The 20062-nt window shown below is 38.1% G+C and overlaps 1 protein-coding gene across 8 annotated transcripts in view; it reads right to left on the reverse strand.

The window, feature by feature from the left end:
* Positions 1-20062, reverse strand: part of FAM13A (family with sequence similarity 13 member A) — a 240562-nt gene that overhangs the window by 20084 nt on the left and 200416 nt on the right. For all 8 annotated transcript variants that reach the window (XM_015588464.2, XM_015588465.2, XM_006910727.3 and 5 more), the window contains 6 exons: positions 11814-11961; positions 4411-4624; positions 3783-3921; positions 2951-3032; positions 1911-2131; positions 1167-1250 (listed from right to left, as the gene is read on the reverse strand). In XM_015588464.2, coding sequence (XP_015443950.1) covers positions 1167-1250; positions 1911-2131; positions 2951-3032; positions 3783-3921; positions 4411-4624; positions 11814-11961 — 888 coding nt within the window. The remainder of the gene's footprint in view (positions 1-1166; positions 1251-1910; positions 2132-2950; positions 3033-3782; positions 3922-4410; positions 4625-11813; positions 11962-20062) is intronic.

Raw genomic sequence — 20062 nt, forward strand, 5'->3', positions numbered from 1 at the left:
TTGCACAACACATGTGAGTGCCAGTGCATTTACTATTTGGTTCAATGCCTTTAAAAAATCCAAAACAAAACTTGGCTTGGGGGGAAAAACAAACAAACAAACAAAAAAACTTGGCTTGAAACATGACCATTATCCCAAAGAGCCAGTATTTTTCCACTGTAGGGACAGGCTAGCAAAATCAATCATCATCATCCCCAGCTTCTTCTTTTTTCAACTTAAACCTGGTAATTCAGAACCAAATACCATGGGAGATGCATTCTACAGATAGTTTACTGGGCATACTCCATGTTGAGACTTGCACTTGCTAAGGATTAGGTTCACAAAACCCAGAATCCCTGCCCACATGGACCTTAGAGTCTAGTGCTTTATTCTGGAAGCTTCTTTATTTAAAGGAACCTATTTTAGATGAAAAGATTATCTCAATTATATAGCTATGGCTGAGACTGGAAAAGAGACCCATGCTTTTTGGCTATATAAATCATACTGTGAACATAAATTTCACACTTCTTTATATCTGCTCTTAAGAGTTTGTTTTATTGGGTTCTTGACCACCTTCTGAACAGGTTACTAAGAGTAATTGACAAGGATATCTAATTACAAGTTCCTATCATGCTACCGTCTTCCACCAGACTAGGAACAAACACTTAATAAACACTCACTAACAAATTGCCTCAAATGCTCCTTGTTATAAAAAGGGAAAGCCACATTTTGGATTCCTCACACTTTAGGGTCTGGATGGCAGCTGGAACTTCTCTACAGACAAACACTGGTTGCAACTGCATTGCCGAGAGACTGAACTTAAGCACCTTCATTTTATAGATAAGAATGCCTAGAGCCAGAAGCAGCTTATGAGGACAGACCAGGCACAGAGGAGTCTCCTCCCTCTGGGGTCTCTGTACCAATTTATACCCTGCCTCTACCATTTCCCTCTTGAAGCAGGACACTAGTGACTAAATTTTAGTTGCAAACTAATTTATCTTTGAAACTCAATTGAATTTAGCATCTATCAGGGTTAGCCTTTGGAAAGCTTAGTTCTGGTGAAAAATACAGTAATCTTCTAAACATAGAGACCCTACCTCATTTGCAAAATAATGAACACTGAAGATCCATTCCTAAAGCCACATAATTTAACCCGATCAGAAAGAAAATTCAGTACATTCACGTACCGGCCGTCCATGGATGCTTTCATAATATAACAGAGCTTTCTGCAGAGCCACTTTCTCATTAGCAATCTGGTCTTTGGTCATATCCTGTATAAACACGAAGACAGAGAAATGAAAAGGGGGAAACATTTGTGAACATTCCAACTTCTTTTAGTTGAACAAGTTTCCTAAAGTAAGGTTAAAAAGAATCCTCATAAAACAGTTCCTCCTAACTCTATCCAAAGCTCACTTAGGATCAATTATTCCTGACCTCTTGCTAGAAATATGGATACACAGCAGAATCATCATCAGCTACCGGTATCATCTCTGAGGCAGCAAAGGTGTGCTAAACACTAAGTTAAGCAAGGCTGTGTGAGGCACATTGGGCTTAGCTCAATGGCCCAAGCAATGTCTACAGTTAAGGTTATACAGTCCCAAAGGTTTGTCTATAATCCTTCCACCTCACAGAGTCACCAAACCATGTATTAAACTAAACAAATTTATTCTGCAATCTGTACAACAGAGCTTTCTGCTTTCGATTTGTAGTAAAAAATCAAAGTACCTACAGTTAAAACACTCTGAAGTTGTTTCATCTGCTTCCCTAGACATCTAAGAGTATGGAAGATGAGGGTGTGGGAGGTTTAAAAAAGTGTCATTATCACTCTTCCACTGAGATCCATGTGACATGCCCTATGTTTCTTCCATGTTGACTGGAATGGTTCAGGATTAGCATGCTGTTAGCTTGGGGCCCTCACAGAATCAACACACCTTAATGTCCTCAGGACGGCTGGTTTCCACCCGCTTCTCCTGGAGCTTCTTCTGGATCGATTCCAGTGTGGCTTCAACGCTAGGCTTTATTGTTTTATCTACCAGCTCTTGCTTCTTCTCATCTTCCTTCTCTAGCTGGGAACCGAAACTCTTGGGGAGTGTGTTGCTTCGCTGCCGCATCCTGGGGGTTAGGTCCTCTTCAGATATCTTTAATTTTGACTCTAGTAGAAAAGATTTAGGGGAAGGGATATATGAGAATTGATGTCTGGTGAACCCAAATTGTTTTTCTGTGGTGTTAATAACTGCTTAGCTCGTCTTTTTTTTTTAAAGAAAGTATCTAATTATAATATTAGTTGAAATCTCTGGGTTACTACATAAAACTGAAGAAAATGATAATGTCTTCCTGGATTATCTGGACAGTTACCCTAACTCTAATTCCTGAGAAAGCTCTAGATATTTTATTTAACATCCATGCTTTAGCCACAGCTACCTGTTTGCTGTTCTCTGTTCTTCTTATACTTATTCCCTTAGTATTTAAAGATATTTATTGATCTAGCACTCAACTACTGGCTGACTTTTTTTTTTTTTAATTCACTTTGGAATTATTTTTACTTTGTATTCTATTGAGCTGATTATATGAATCTATCTTCTAAAAGACAGCAAACTCTTTTGAGGGGCAGGGATGAAAGCTTTTTATATCCATCTCTGTGTCTGTCCATGTTTTCCTGACACCACAACAAATAAAACCTTGGATTAAAGAGGTAATTAATGGATGTTGAATTGAAACCATTATTCTTATATTAGTGATTTAGGGAAATAAAGAAATGTTGCAGAATTTGCATCTTGGCTGACCTGAGTTGCCCTATGATTGAGTTCACGTGAAGACATGGAAAAGGTGTCCCCTGAATTCTGAGAAGCAGCTTCAAGAAACTTGTCTTTCTGAAATATTTTAGCAGTAACCCTTGGCATGCAGTGAGACATGGATCCTGCACCTAGCTTCTTTTACAGAAAGCATGCCCTCGGTCTAGAACTTTACCTACCTTTCAGTTGTTTCCGGAATTTGGCAAGGTCATTTGTCCATTTCAGAACCTCTGGATTGGCTGCTTTGTCACTGTGGGAGGGCTGAGAAAAGGAAAATTAAAGTAAATGTTTAGGAATTGGGGCAGGAAAAAGAAGCATTTGATGATCAGTTTATTTTAAAATGGAAGGAAAGTTGAGTCCCATTGGAATAAGAAATTAACCATGACTAATCAGAGAAAATTTTAGTGTAATTCTATTATCCTTCTTTATATCTTTTCTTTTTTTTTTGATGCTTTTAAATACCTCCTCAGAGGCAAAATGCTGGATTTTTATGATCACGGGCTTCTATGAGGTCCACAGCCCCTTTTCCATTATTTGTAAGGTTTAACCTGTCAGGCTAACAGTATAGAAAGCAGAGTGGTATGTGATATTTTATATTGCAACCACCTTGAAAAATGCCTTTTTGCTACTCTTATGGGAAATACTTAGGATAGAGCTGAGAGTAGAATAAGGTCAATACTAACGAAATTTTAGAAGGTAATCTTGAATGAGGTTTTAGCCAAACAAAAGACTTCATTTAACAGTTTTTCCCATTTCTGCTCACTGATAAGTTTACAAAATATAGATTAAAACACTCAATTTATTTGTAAGAATATACTTGTGCGAGGAAAATGCTGATACATGATGTCCGAGGTTTATCGGGGTATACTATTCAGCTTTGGTTCCCTTTTTGTTTTGAGATTCCTTAGAACTCTCCCTTAACCTTTATCACTTCTCTGAATTATTGATATGCTGGCGTGTCATGTCCAGGGAGGGGAGAGGATGAAGAGAACCCTGTGAGGACGCACTTACTCTATACTTCCTCTCCTCTTCAAATCTGTCTTCAAATTTTCGGATCTTCTTTTTAAGGCTCTGAATCCTTCGTGTGAGCTGGGCGGGTGTCAGGTCCTCACGCTCGTCATCGTAGGACCCCAGAGAGGAGCTCCGCCGCCTGTGAGGGGTGCACTTGGGTCAGATTCTCCGGCAGTCAGTCACTGCCGGCCAGGGAGGGCTGGGGGGTGAGCACGCGGCATGGAGGGGGAGGGTGCAAACAGTCTCCATCCTCACTAATGAAAGAAATTTGACTACTAATTCATTTTGTGACTTCGAGCTCTATGTCCCATCCACTAAATGGGTCTAATCTTCTTTAGCTCGTTTATAATTGGCAAAGTTAGGACTAAAATATCTGCTGCGGACCTCAAAGTTAAATTTGAGAGAGTTTTGGAAAGAAGGTACTAATGGAAATTCGATATGTGATATTGCAGTTGGGCCACAGTTCAACTGAAATACTGTAATGGAGCCAGTGTCCTAGGAGGGAGAATTTCAAACACGTTCCTTCACAGACTTACAACTTAACTTAAAAATATTACTGGCCATCAGCAGCAGTACTAACCTTTCTAGCAATGATGTATTTGCTTATCAGTAACACAAAGAAACATACCTCATGAAAGAATGGGAATTTGGGGGAGAAGGAGGCACTTCCGTGTCATCCAGGTATTGCCTACTCTGTCCATAAGCATAGAACCGAGGAGAGAGCATGGGGTCGCTGTCTTCATCCAGAAGCTGACGAATCAGGAGCCCGGCCTGTGGGGAGCGGTGTGCTTCATCGGAGTTCACGTTCTCCTGCTGCCATGAAGACAAAGTCGGGATGGGCTCTGGAAAATAATGAGGTTAAGAGGTCAAAACTGTTCTTTAAAGTACAATTGTCTGCCAAGTTTTCTGAATGTACCAAGGAGTCACTGAATCTAGGAGGCACTGAATAGTTTCTCATTTTAGATTTAAGGTTCAGACGAGGGATACTATGTCCTGACCAGAATCACCAAATGAATCTGATATCCTCGCTTACTCTCAAAAGAGAATTTGCTAGGGCAGCCCTGAGGAACAGGCTTGAAAGAGGAGAGCCAAGAATGCTTCCACTCCTGCCCCCCTCTCCCCAGATCATGGACGAAAACTTTTCCATGTGAAGACATTATAAAAAAAAAAATGCACATGCATCAGGGAGGGAGATATCTGGGATCATGGCTATCCATCTTTTATTGACTAAAGGAATCGGCTAAGGCATCACATTAATCGTGTGAGAGTCCATTTATTTAGGAGTTTGCACTTTCCATTGAGGTCATTCAGTAAGCTGTTTTGGGTGCTTCTGCTTAGCGTGTTGGGATTAGCATGTTTAAGATGCATGCTCTGCAGCTCAAAGTTCAGAAGCTGCTCAAGACTGCAGTTAAAGTAAGATGCATATGTAAATTAGTAAAAACAACAAAAAACAAAAAAACAAAAAACAACATCTTACCGAGGACAAGTCTGTACAAATTATCTTAGACAATCTTTAATAAAAAACATATTCAGCACAAAATTCTGATTTGTGATGTTAGGAGGGAATAGGGTGATATTTATTTTTATTTACTGCAAGACCTACCTCAATATATTCCTTTCCTTATTTAAAAAATCCTATTTAATATATTCTAAAGCTAGGTCTCAAATGAGGTAGGGTATTTCATTTGTAATAATCTATGCATTAAAAAAAGTTATGCTTTAAATACATTTGTGGATTACTGTGATTTAAACAAGGCTAGAATTTGGCTACGATCTTAAATTCTGGGATTCCTACAGTTTGAATCATGGAACAGTTGCTCCTTCAGCTAGCAAAGTATTTATAAAATCTACAAAATTATCTTAAACAAATACTCAGCATTTTATATAAAAAGATCACATTATAATCATAGATCATTAGACCTGATTGAAAGAAACATCATACATCATCTAATCTAGTGATTTCTCAAACTGGCTGCACGTTAGGGTCACACAGGGAGATATAAATAACTCCTAATGTAAAAGTACAGGTCCTCACACCACCCAATTAAATGAAATTTTTAGGCGAGGGTCCAGCTATGTAAAATGCACGTCTACAGACACAACCACACACACGTACACATATGCACTTAAAAGTTGTACAAGTGACCCTAAATGCAACTGACTAATGGCTAATTGACTAAATGATTCTGTTTTAGTTTGAGAACTGATTCAACCCAACAGATTATAGATAAGGAAACTGAAACCCAAAGAAGAGCAAATACCTAATCAATAATAACAGTTGGTACGAGAAACTAATCTCTTGACTTCAGCACAGTGCTTCAATTTAGAATGTGCCAGGCACTTCAATAGCAAGGGTGACTATCTGAAATTTTTGAAGACCCAACTGTGTAGCAGGAGAGAAGCACATTAATTAAAAAGAAAAATTAACTTCATGTGGAATGAGGTCCATAGTTTCTCAAGATATAAAGAGAACCAACTTATCTGGGAACACAGATAGTATAAATATTTTCAAAAACTGAAGGCAGTGTTGAAGACAGATTCTTGTCTATTCACTCTCAAAAAGTGGTAGTGAATATGTTGGCAGATTTACTTGGCTGAAGCTGGAGATGCACAGGAGCTGCTTCATCATTTGTACTAATGCTATCAGCTGACTCCTCCCAAGAGCTGGGCTCAGATATGAGCAGCTCTGAACAGCCAACATACAAGTGAAAAAACAGACTGAGAGGTGAGGAGGGGAGGGGTGAGTGAAAATCCCTGGAAAAATAATAAAAATGTAGTGTTAAGATGCAGAGAGTGGAACTACTAACCTGACCAGATTGCATCTTCTATTTCATGATATTTCATTAAACAGCAGTAATTTTCTGCAAGGATTAAAATCAGTGGAGCCAAGTCTGGAAAAAGGTTAAGATGGCTATGACAGTACAGTAATGCAGCAGGCAATAACCTCACCACAGAGAAGGAAAGGAGGAAAACAACTAGGGGGAAGGGCAAGGTGGTTTAGTGGGACAAAGGGCATGGACAAAATAGTCTGATGTTGATATTGGCATATGGGTGTGCTGGCTAGTTTGGCATTTCCACTTATCAAAAATTAGTTGGAAAAGGTGTTACCTTAAATCCTGAAAGCCCTTTAATTTGTCCAAATCTAGCAGAATACCTCTTAGAAAATGTTACGACTAATTTTTACATTTTCAACTATGTGGTCTCTGTTTGCAAAATGAGTATCTGTGACCATTAACCAAACATGGCTCCAGTAAAAGATATATTGTGATTCTGAATTAACTATAAACTACTATTCGTGGAACAGAATTATGCTTGTTTCATGCTTTGTGGCTCACATGAGGCCATTCATCAGATTTTCTCTTTGTGAGCACAGCTGTATTTTGTGGCTCCATTCTTGACCCACTTCACTGACAAGAAGACCAAGTGTGTCGTTTTCCTAGTGTCACCAGGGGTTTATATATGAAATATAAAGCTTATTTATGGGTGACATTTTCTCTTAAAAATAGAGTTAGGGTGGATGAATTCACTTATTTTAAAGTGAGAAATGTAAAACCATTATGAATTTCAACCTTAATAAAAAAAAAGGTATGCTTGATCATCAGCCTGCATGTAGAAGTTTCTCACCTATGCAACATGAAATGTTTATATGAATTATCTCTTTTTCTCTCTTTTATCCCATACGGTTTTATAATTCAAGGCTCCTATTCAAAAGAGTTATAAAATTACATGTAATACATAGTTCAATATAAGTAAAGAATAAATAAAACCAATTATTCTTTCTGTTTTAGTTTGAAACAATCTAAAAGTATAAGGCTATCTCGTGTTTTAATAGTTGGCATTCAAATAGAAAAAAAAATGAGAAGGAAGGAAAAAGAATAGTGTGGTACACGATACTATGTCAAATTATATTACCTGCAGAGAGAGTCAGTTTTAAGATGTATTCACTGACAATTCCCAATTGCTGGTTGGGAAAATATTTTATATTTTAACCAGTAACTCTAGAGTAACAAAACAGACAAGAATATTGCAAGAAAATTATTCAAAGAGAAAGAAGAAAAGATTTGAAGCTTCAAATTCGATTTTCATATCTAGACGAGAATTCCCTGGGTATAGTGATTTTGATTTTAGCCATGTGTCTTGTCACAAAGAACTCTAGACATAAGTGTGGCGTGTCTCTCTATTAGAAATTAATCCACCCAGGTCAGCTGACATCACCACAGTTCAGAAATAATAGAGATAAAAGCTGTATGCTTGCTACCTATGTAATAAAAAAGAATGGTCCTGGGGGAACCCAATTCAGACACCACAACACACATGGAAATAAAGGAAATTCACTGTAGGAACAGGGAACAGAGCTCTAACGTTAATGCAGTCACTGGGATAGAGACACTCTCTGCTTAGCTGTCTGGATCCATTTACTATACTAAAGAAAATTGGCTACTGAGATGATTTATTTCTAAGAACTCTGCACAGAATTAAGGGAACTGATGTTTTCCACATCTCACTTTCAACTATGTTATTACTACTTGGCATGAAGACATACTGGCTTTCAAATGCTCTGAGGTACTGCACATCCCAGGCATATAGACATGTCAATCCCCATTAGGGAGGGTCTTTACTGGGGGAATCCTTTCATAAAATTTCCTTCGGTGTTCAAATTTTAACCACAGAACAATGGTAGTCCTATTAAATTGTTCAAATAGTCTTTCAAACTGTCAGAGTTAGAAGAAAGCTTAGTAGTTTTATCAACCCAAATTTAATCCTTAAATTTCACATATTTGCATTGCCCCAGGCACTCAATAGCTTCGTTTAAGTCATTAATAAACGTGTGGAACAGGGTAGGGCTAAGGGCTTTACTAATTTTGATCCACGCATCTGCGCATTTAAGTGCAGTTGCTTCATCAGTTACTAATTCACTATCATACCTGTTTCTATCCTTCCATATCTCTGACAGGGCCGTCCCAAGTCCCAGTGAAAGGTCCAGTGGAGGCCTTTTCAAATGCACCATTTCCTTAATCGAGAGAGAGAAGAGAAGAGAAGAGAAGAGAAGAGAAGAGAAGAGAAGAGAAGAGAAGAGAAGAGAAGAGAAAGAGACAGAAAGAAAAACAGAGTCAGAGACAGAGAGGGATGGAGGGAGAAAGGAAGTAAGTGAGGGAGGGAAGGAAGAAGAAAGAGAAAGAAAGGAAGAATGGAGGGTAGAAGGAAAGAAGGAAGGAAGGAAGGAAGTTAGTTGGTGTGACATGATTGGTTCTTGGTAAATCTGCGGAGGACCTGGTAATTACTGACTCTTGTGTTCAGAGCTATCCATGGTCATTACATGGAATTGGGCTCAGGTTTCAAAGAAGGCAAACTGAGGCTATTTGAAACTATACTTTGAATAATACTTCAAAAACTAATACTTCGAACTAAACATCAAATAATATACACTAATACATAGCTGCATGAGGGAAAAAAGAGAAAGCATGTCTTATTTTTCGGACAAGAAGCATGATTAGATTCTGATTTCACTTGGAGAGGGTTCTACTCTTTGTAGCCTATGCAATCTATTAGTTTCATTCCACTTTTTGTTTTCCTGGTACAGTATGTCCCAGAAATTGGAGAATATCATTTCCACATGGAAGCATATACCACAGAAGCTTGTACCAGCAGACTGCTCATTAAGTACTGTCTCTCCTGATAGTCTATGAGTCTGTATGAACTTGGGTTTGAACTGTGGTGTGAGAACAAGGAACAAATAAGCAACCCAAAAAGAGGGAGTTATACTGTATGGTGGCTTGGAGACTGGCAGTAGACACTTACAGACGCATATTGGCTCAAATGATTTTGTTAACTATTCCATTTACATATTTTGTTGCATTGGTTTCACATTCACAGTTTAAATCAGTGCAAAGTTTATTCCTTATTGGACAATCGGCATTTTGTCTGTTTCTACCAACGCTATAAAAAAGGTGGTATTTTAGTGATTGGACTTATTGCTCTCATCTTAAATATCCTTTATGCAAAAATTTCTTTATTTTGATTATACTTATAATAGCTATATTACTGCTGTAATGTAACTTGGAAATTTAAAATATATAATAATGGTCACTGAAATCAGTAACCAAATAATTAAAATGGCCTTGAAATGAATCTATGTAGATATTTAAGGTATGTAAGTTCAATGATAATACAGTAATTGGCAAAAAAATTTAAAACAAGTCATTTCATAAATTACATGGATAACACAATGTATTTTTTCCCAATAAGCTTTTTAAATTCTATCTAGTTTCCCAGTACAAAATAAAATGTTGGTTCCTTCATATTATTATTATTTATCTGGACAAAAGTTCTTTATATTAAATAATGAAACAGTTTTAAGGAAACTATAAGTTAACTTTCAACCACCCTGGAGAAAATTTTCAGCTTTATATTTGCCTCTGTAAGCATGCTATAAGAGATTATAGATTTATGATTAACCAAGATAAAAATAATCAAACTGAGTCCATTTTAGAAGTAGGAGGAAGAACCTACCTGTCCCTTTACTGAATAAATCATCAAGATAATGCAGCTAATTAGAATTCTGGCCAAAAATCCTAGTTTTCACCCAGGGCTTTATGTTAATGTTGTGAAGTGGACCACATTTTTGAAACCCAAATATAGCATTCATTTTTGATGAGTGTTTTTTTCTTTTATTTAGTTGACAATGGTTACTATGGTACTATTTTTTGGGGGGGGGAGGGAAGGGGTGTTTTTAATGTACGAATTAAAAACATACTGGATTATTTCAAACTACACAAAAGAAGAATAATGAAAAACTGCCAGGAATGTACCACTTAAAAACAAAACAAAACACCTCGCATTTTTTTTTTTCCCAGTGAATGTATCATGAGCTGGGAAGACCTGACAAAATCTCAGACCAACTGCCAAATTATATGAAAAGAACTAGAACACGATTCTTAGATTGAAAAGAGGGAGAACTAGAATAAAAAATGGTTTTTGCTTCACTCAGCCCTGGGTGCCAGGAGCATAAATACAGTTGCTATTTTTCTCCTTGAGGTCTTTTTTTTTATCACCTTTTGGTCCTTCATCTAAGATCATTACCATAATGATTTTTTTTTTTTTTTTTAGCTTAAAAAGGTCGGGGGAAAGAAGACAAGGAAATCCAGGCACTTTAAAAAAAGAATGCTTTTTCGTAGTTGTGATTCTCTGCTAAGGCATCATCAAGTCATGCTGCTGCTCTGAACTCAGGCACGACTGCTCCCTCTTTGTAGCCTTGAAGCACACACGATGCATAGAGGGAGATGGGCATTTATTTTGGATACACACTAATAAGTGGATGCAGACACCTGGAGAGTGAAAGAAAAGCAGCTTGAGGAAGCTGCTACAATATCTTTCCTGAAATACAGCTCTGACAAGATGAGGATACCCTCTTCTTCCTCACCAGTACATTTCTAAGGTTTTCACCAAAAGTCTCTAGAAAAAAACAATCAAAACCAGCGTATCATAGGCTTTCAAAAAAAGTATTTAGTGTTCTCTTTGATAAGCAAATTCCTACATTTGCTAACCTGGGTTTTAAAAAGTCCATAAGAACAAACATAGAAGCAAAGCATCCAAACTATCCCTGAAAAATGGGAAGGAGATTTAATGAAGGAGGGTGATGGCTGGCATGGGGGGGAGGGGCGATGGTTATACTGAGACGGAACCGTAAGTGCATACCGGTTCCTCATGGCTCCCCTCGGTACTACTAGAGAGAAAACGCACACGTATCAGCACTTCTGGTGAGTTAAAAAGAAAAAGAAAAGAACTGCAAGGTGACACTATGATAAAAGGCAAGCACATTTTCTTTCTCAGACTGCAATTACTCTTAGCAGCACTTAACACGACACATTCCTATGCCAGGGAAAGGATTTTCAGTCATTTAGAAACGCAGTTACTTCTGCACGCATAGCTCTCACTCTCACCCATACATCTGCGTGCTTACATGTCTCTCATCTATGCTAATTTATATATGCTTTTCCATTATGAAATCATCCAAATATCAGACGACCCTACCTGCCCAGCTCTTCTCATCACACAATGCGGTCAGGTCCAGCTGGGGCACTTCTGAGACAAAGCTCTCCTGCTGGGCGTCAGCATCTGGAGTCCTCTGCAATTTGGTGTCAGGTATGCTGGGATGCTCTTGGATCTTCATTGTGGGGCTCTGTAATAACAGCACAATGTCCCCAAATATCTACTGCTTACCAAAACCCCAAAATGTCTGCAGCAATTCCACTCCTTCCGGATGAAACCTCCCAAACCACGGCTGCTGATGCACCCGGCACAGAAATCAAAATCATAGCCTGATGCCCCCTGGATACTAGCTGGCCACTCGCATGCACAAAGCAACCGTCCATCTGCCCGGCTTTAACTTTTCTTCTGTAAGAAAGACAAGATGATTTCTGAAGGCTGCTCTTCCTGACAACTGCAGGCAGCTGACAGTCTTGATGATTACTGCCTGGGGCCAGAAATGAGGGAAAGGAGTTTGTGTTTCCTTAAAGGAGGGCTGGCTCTCCAGACTGTAAACAACGACGACACTCCAGCTACTGCTGTTGCTAAGGCTGTAGAAGCAACATGGTGTCTTTTGCACACAGACTTCTCTGCCCCTTGGGTAAACAGTCCTGCAAGGCCAGGAGCAGAGGCTGTGTACACGCGTGCTCTCCTGCTGGCTTAGATCAATTAAGCGTGGAGCTAGCTGCACATTCCCAGATTTCCTGTGGTTGTTTTCTCCCCAAGTATGGGGAGAACAGACTATTTATGGAGGAGCTGTGGGTATTAAAACATTGTTGCGCAAATTCAAACAGCTCAGAGGTTTGGCGTCTTATCTTAGTTAGCAGTAAGGAATATGGACTCTGGAAATGAGCCAGAATTACACAGGGAGCACGACTTTTTTCTTTTCTTTTTAAGTAAAAAGCCAAGAGCTGGCAAGTCGGTAATGCATAATTTATATCTTACAAATATGCAACTGTCATTTGTTTTCCTACTACTCATCTACTCTGAGTATTAAATACTTGGCTACACTTGGTTTTGCTTATTTGTGGCACCTACATAAGGCTGGGATATCTGGGGGATGGAAAAACCTTACCCCCAAAACTGCTAGTTTAGCTAAATGATTTTATGTTCTAAACAACTGCACTGAAATTAATTCTTTTTTATTTTGATCTTTTGGTACCTTATCAACCCAATCCTTGTCACTCTCCTCTCTTTCATAAAATTATAAACAAAAGTTTACTCGCAAATGAATTTCTCAAGTAGCACTTACCTGTACCAAAGGTTTTCTTTGAGAATAACTGGAAATTTATTTTAGCAAAAATACCATCATTAAATGAAAAAACCAAAAACATCTGGAAATCATAGATGATTCCATAATGAGAAATGTTCTTATGCTTAAAATAAAGCACTACTAAGATTTTCAGCTACTGTTAATAGCTATTCAACCTACTTTGAAATCACCAAGGGAATAGACAGGGCTTTTACTATTACAGTTCCATGAAATGATGCATGAGGACTGGCATTTTCTTCCCATTTGGGATAAAATGAAATATCATCAATCAGTTTATCATGAGCTACTACAGTCAGATAGAAATGCCAAGTAAATCTGGGGCTTTAAGACACTTTAAAAATGCTGTTTGTCTATTGGGGTGGGGGGAGAAGCAGATTATGCATTTATATCATAAAAATTATTTGTTCCTTGAGATGAATCCTAAGTGAACCAGGGTTGAATGACCAAATCTGGTGCTCAGCTTTTTAAAAGTTACAGGGTCAGTGTTGCCAATCATGTGTGCGTTAGAATCTGCATACAGCAAATAAATGTTATCTCAATAAAGATTTCTAATACTTGTTACCTTAGAGATATATAAAAAAAAGGTAAGAATATAAGAAATATGATTCCATGTTGTTAAGTGTGGCATTTCCTTCACAAGGAACATACATCAAACCACTGGCTCTACTCCACAGTGGAAAAGACATGGATTTTGCTCACAGGCAGATCTAGATTTGAAGCGTGACTGACATTTACTGGCTTGATGCTCTGACTGGGCCCTTGCAATTCTCTGAGCCTCCACTTCCTAATTTATAAAATGGCATTAATAATACCAATCTTGCAAGGTGCCTTTGAAGATCTGAGAGAAGGTATGAAAGGCCTCTGGCATGGTGTCTGAAGCATACAAGACTATTGTTTTTTATTTTTATCGTGCACCATATAAAGATGAGCAAAACATTGCCATATCTCAAAAGGCTAGAGAGAGGAGTTGGAGGTGAAGCATATACAACTGCAATTTGAGGTGAAATGTGCTACAAGGGTACAGCAGAATTTTAAATGCATTATGAAGAAATATTATAGAACTACTCGCGTTCCCATCATGAGTCGGCAACAGCAATTTTGATTTGGGCACAGAAAGTGTGGGTCAGAGGGGTTGGGAGGAGGGGCAAGTGCAAAAGCAGTCATGACATCAGGGTGTGTTTGGCCAGCCCTTGGGATAGGAAGAGAGGCTAGCAGATGATGAGGGTGTTGGGTAAGCAGATGATGGACTGTGAAAGATCTCGTATGCTGGGCTAAGTTTGGATTTTATCCTGTAGAGGATAAAGGAAAGACACTGAAGGATTTTAAATACAGAAAAATACTAGTAAAATGTGTGCTTCCAGGCTGATGGCCTGCAGCTGAGGATGCTGGTGGGGAGACCCAGTGGCCCAAGGCTGGGCTGTGCAGGCAGCCAAGGTTCTCTGCCAATGCCAATCACTGACTCTCTGCTCCCTGCAGTGCTTCACACCACACATGTAAAATCCCAAAATTCCACGCACATCCAAACTAATGTAAAAATGCATACTTTTTATGACTGCTACATCTGAATTAGCATCAATTTCAAAGTAAGAAAATTAAAATCTGAAAATTTTTATATTCTTTCTCCAAAATGTATGAATTTTATTCATTCCTTCAACAACATGGTTTGGGGCACCCACTTTGTGCTGGGCTCCGTGTGAGACATACAAGCTTCTTGCACTGACAGAGCTGCATTCAGTAGAACAGGTTCAAGTACATTGGATGGAGTTCTGAGGACAGTTGATTTTTATGTAATACAACAACTGACCACCTTGTGAATGAATTAGTGATCTGCCCTTCACAGGGAACAAATGAAGCCTGGGAGTCAGGCAAGTGGGAGGGAGAGATTGCCACCCTGGATAGGATGCTAGAATAGATAACTTCTATAAGATTCTCTTATTCTAACAATGAGAATCAGGTCAAAATTTTACTAGTATCACATTATTATATATGTATAATAGGGCTGTCCATTACATGACAGGTGCTAGAGATACAAACATAAAATTTACTCATTTTTGAGTACCTACTATTTGCTAGATAGGCATAAAACTTCAGTGGACAAAATAAGGTCTCTGTCCTAATGCATCTTATAGGAGATAGTTAATAGAGAAAAAGTGTTGGGTAGTGATATGGACTATGGAGTAAAATAAAGCAGGGTTAAGGGGGTGATGGAGGTAGGGGCCAAGATCTGCTATTTTATATTGGATGGTCAGGGAAGTCCTTTCTCTATGGTGGCATATGAGCAGAGACATGAAGGAAACAAGAGAGTGAGCCTTCTGTGGAGAAATATTCCAGGAAGAGGGAAAGCAAGTGTAAAGGCCCTGAAGCATGATCATTTTGTATATGTTTGAGGACTAGCAAAGAGGTCACCGTGTCTGGAGTCGAGGCCACCGTATATGGGTGTTCAGTATATGCATCGTACCACATTTAATGGGTTATCATTCACGCTATGCTAGAAAGACCATGTTAACTTACAGGAACTTCTGGACTTCCTGGCTGATTTGCTGGCACAGCAATGGAGAGGTCCCTCTTACATAAACCTACAACAACTCACAGAGCCATGGACACACGTAGCACAGCACTCACTCACCATCCCATCCGCATGGTTGGCCCGGCCCTGCTATGCTCTGATCATTCCCTGAGGTTGCTCTTTCACTTGCCTGCTGCTCCTCGAAGCCTGATTCTCAATTTCAGGCCCTGCCGGTCTCTGAATCTGGCATGGCTGCCTTGCCTGCATCACACTGTGGGCTGCTGGTGTGGGCCCAGGGTTTATGTGCATATGGGACCTAGTGATGCTGCTCAGTGGCTGTTCATGGGGAAGTTGTTGAGGTTTCATAGCAATATACTAGCAAAAATTGCTCTTCCTTCAAATATGAGTTAGCCTAGTTTGGGTTCCACACTCTCCTGAGTGCTTACCATAGAGTATTGCACTTGTCTACTTGCTTATCTGTTTCTCCTAAAGAGGCATTATCAAATAGCAAAATATTTTTGGTTTCAAATTTTGTTGTTTATACGTCTTATGTCTTCAGTTAAAGCAGTAAATACATAAATTAATTTCATAATTTTCAACTGAGATATCACACACCAAACTCTTGTCAAAAATGTTGCACCATAAAAAAACACATTAAATATTTATGTACTGAAAAAAACTGAGTGGCTCTCAGGAGAGACAATATGGTATGGCAGATAGGGAATGGGTTTTAAAGTCAGAGACCTGAGTTTAAATACCAGCTTACTAGCTGCAAGATCGTCAGCGGGTAAATCTCTTTGTACTTTAGCTCCTTTTTCTGATACAAGAACAAGACTTCATTAAGTTGTGAAAGTTAAATGAAAAACATGTATAAAAATAGCCCTATTAACTGTAAAAGAAATGTTATTTGCATGTATATCCTATCTCCTTTTCCATTCGTTCATTTGGCAAGTGTTTACTGAACACATACTACGTTCTAGGCACTGGAATGGGAGAAATTAACAGAATAATGACCGCCAAGAAAAAAAGTTGTGGTGATGGATAATTAACCAGACTTACAGTGATCATTTCACAATATACAAATATTGAATCATGTTGCACACCTGAAATTAACAATGTTACATGTCGATTGTCCCTCAATTAAAAAAAAAAATAGAATTTAGCACAGAAGGGTGATACTGAATGTATAAGTGCCAAGTGTCATGCATGTTCTCAAAGAAATATCCAGGATGTTATGGAGCAAATACTGAGAGAGCTCACCTTGCCTGGAGCCTCAGGTGACATTCCTTGTTCAGGTCAGAGAACCATTAACTACTAGTCTACCCATGTGATCTTAGTTAAGACTTGTTCCTGTCAGGCTGGGCCTGGCTTTTTCCATCCCCAGAGTTTATTGATCCTGTTCCTTTCCTGGCTTCAAATGATTGGTGATTTTTTTTTTGTTCCATCTCTTCTCCCTCCCTACACAGGACATGGATAAATAGCCTAACTAATAGCTTACCAGAGCCAAGAATAAAGAGATCATAGAGTGTACTGTATAATGCAGTTAGCACAGGAAGGAACCACACAGTGTTAATAAAAGGACCACATGGAACCATAAATATTTACTGTTTGGCCTCACAATAGAGGAAAATTGACATAACAAATTTCCAAAATCCATATCAACTACAAAGCTTCAGTAGCCTTTTGTGACTGGATGGAATTGGAAGTGAATCTGAATAAATAGAGCTTTTAAATTTTTCTGGTTCTAATATTATAACCAATAACAAAATCCTAAAGTTTCCATGAAATATAGTGAAGTTGAAATAACAGAGTTAATCATTTCATAAATACTTGATGGGGCTACATTAGACTCAGTCTCAAACTTTATCAAGGCAAATAAAGTTCTGTACTTAAGATCTTGTGATCAATATTAATTCTCAGTTTTGACTGGAAAGCCTTGTCTTCCCTCCTTTCTGTTTCTTTTTCTTTTTTTTTGAAGCAGGATAAGAAAAAGGGAAATAGTCTTTTGTTTATTATGAACGTCTTATTTGTTATCAAAGGTATGCTTCTAAGCTCTCCTAAGCAGTAGGCTTAGAAAGCATAAAGAATGTAAAAATATCTTGAAAGAATTTAACACTTCATTAACCTTATAATATTGACATAAAATGACATCTTCCAGATAATGTAATACCCTTTCATGTATTATTCCGACATGTTTTGCTCTTTTGACAAATAAATTAAGTATCAGGTTATAGTTTGAATTTTCTAGATTTTACATGAAAGCATAAAGTATTTCCATAATGGAAAACACCTTATTAGAAGGAATCAAATTGAAGCATAAGGTATAAACTCTATTGTAAACAGAACTCTGGAAATCTGTATTTTCAGTGATATCTTTCAGAATCTAGAAATTGCTAGTTTTAAGGATGACTTCTCTTCTGGGTTAATTTAGTTTAAAAATACACAAAAAAGCAAAGACTCCAGATTCCACAGTGAGCTAGGTTCTTTCTTGTATTATATCAGTTCATAGAGCCCCAAACAGGTTATTTTATTAAAAGGTCAGCCTTTCCAAAATCCAACCAAATAAATCATACTTTAAGTTTTGGCATTTTAAAGTGAATCTAAAATTTTTTTCATTATTAATATGTCACTAAAGATTTTAATACAAAACAGTTAAGAAACTCTTTTTAGATGAAATTAGTGGCATAATTAAAAGAAATTAAAAAAATGTGCAACAAAGGGATAAGCCTATTTTTACTTTTCAACACATTCATTCAAACAAAAACCCACGTAAGGCTGCAAAATGATTACTTAAAATATGAAGTCACAGTTGTGCCTGCATTTATTTGCTTTTGAGAAGCAGACTCTAAGACAAGCCTCTCTACTAATCTATCCCTCTAAGGAGCATTTCTGAAGCTGAAGGTTAATGTTTCTCATTCTAATGGAAATACTAGTCAAAACAAGACAAACTATCTTTCCTCAATAGCTGTCTCTTGCATGAATCCGGAGCATTTGCAAGGAAAATGTAACAGACAATAATATTAATGAGGACAAAATCTGTGTTAATGGAAAATGTAATTGGAAATACTATCATATCCATTGTAGTGGGCATGTAAATTTTGTCATGTCATTCTGATGCTATAGGAGACTTGTAATAAAATACTGGCTAAACCGAATTCAAAGAGAGGTAACCAAAATCTAGATTTATTTTTCATCTCTAAAATTTAGAAATTATTGTGGTAATACCAGAAAACCAAATTAACTATTTTCGTTGTAGTACTAGTTCTAGAAAGTGCTGCATATACTAAAAAGTAAAAAAAATCACAACACTCTAGAAACGAAGGAAAGAGCTTTCAAAATGGAAGATGGATCTTTTCACAGCCCTTCGTTAATGATCATAGATTTCCTTCAGTGAAAGAAGAGCACGCGTTCATGAGTAGAAAACAGCCCCACATCTTGTAGAGTGAAGTCTTTTTCCCTCCTTTGCAGCAGTTGTAGAAGAAAGGTGACACAGAGGTTAGTCTAGATTTTAACTCGCCACCTAATTTTATCTCCTAGCTGAAATTACTGTGAGGACAATGGTTATTAATAGTGAATGTTTAAGGAGTGCCAACAGTGGGCTAGGTGCTGACTGGTAACTGCACATGGGTGACACATGTAAGAATATGTCCTGGCACATGAAAGAAGGATCTGAGATTCTTTCCCCATGATTCAGCTCCTGCCCTGGGAGCTGTCCACAAAAATACCAAGGCAAACTGAGTTTGGCACATATTTAGTTTGGCTGCCAGAGGAATTTATGAGTTAATGTTATGAAGTTCATCTACAAAGGTTGCTCTATACCCTTTTATCTCATAAAGGATAATAAGCATAAAAGAGAAGAACTGAGAAGACCTCTCCAGGAGGCTGGCAAAGCAATTTTCTTTAAAATAACGTTCAGTGGCATGATGAGTAGGTGCTTGCTGTGAACAGAGGAAGAGAGTAGAGAAAGGATGAAACCAGAAGAAAAATAAAACAACACTATCATGAGGAAACTGTGGTCTGAAAAAAGGTGCCTAGGGACAAGAAAAGGATGTCAGCTTGTTGCCTGGGTGACGAGGAAAGAAGCTTAAATGACTTGGAAATAAGAGATGAAAGAAGTGGCTCAAACTGTGAAGTCAGAAAGAGGTAGCATTCCCTTCCTACTATCTGGCTGTGTAAACAAAGAAGTGTAAATGACAAGAACTGAGTAGAGAAAATACGAGGAGTTTATAGCATTGGTATAGGTTGCCATTAATTTCTAGCAATTTTATGCCAGTTTACATGAATGTATATTTTTCTAAGAAGGGGGTCCACAGCTTTCAGATTCTTAATCTGCTAGACTGGAAAACTCTATGGAGACAGGGGCTGCAGCTGTTATTAAATCCCAGCTACTAGCTCAGTACCTGTATGTAATAGGACTCAATATATGTTCTTGAATAAATCCATCGACTCAGTGCCCAACAAAGATTAGGAATCATT

Source organism: Pteropus alecto, unplaced genomic scaffold (assembly GCF_000325575.1).
Source record: "Pteropus alecto unplaced genomic scaffold, ASM32557v1 scaffold63, whole genome shotgun sequence".
Classification (NCBI taxonomy): domain Eukaryota; kingdom Metazoa; phylum Chordata; class Mammalia; order Chiroptera; family Pteropodidae; genus Pteropus; species Pteropus alecto.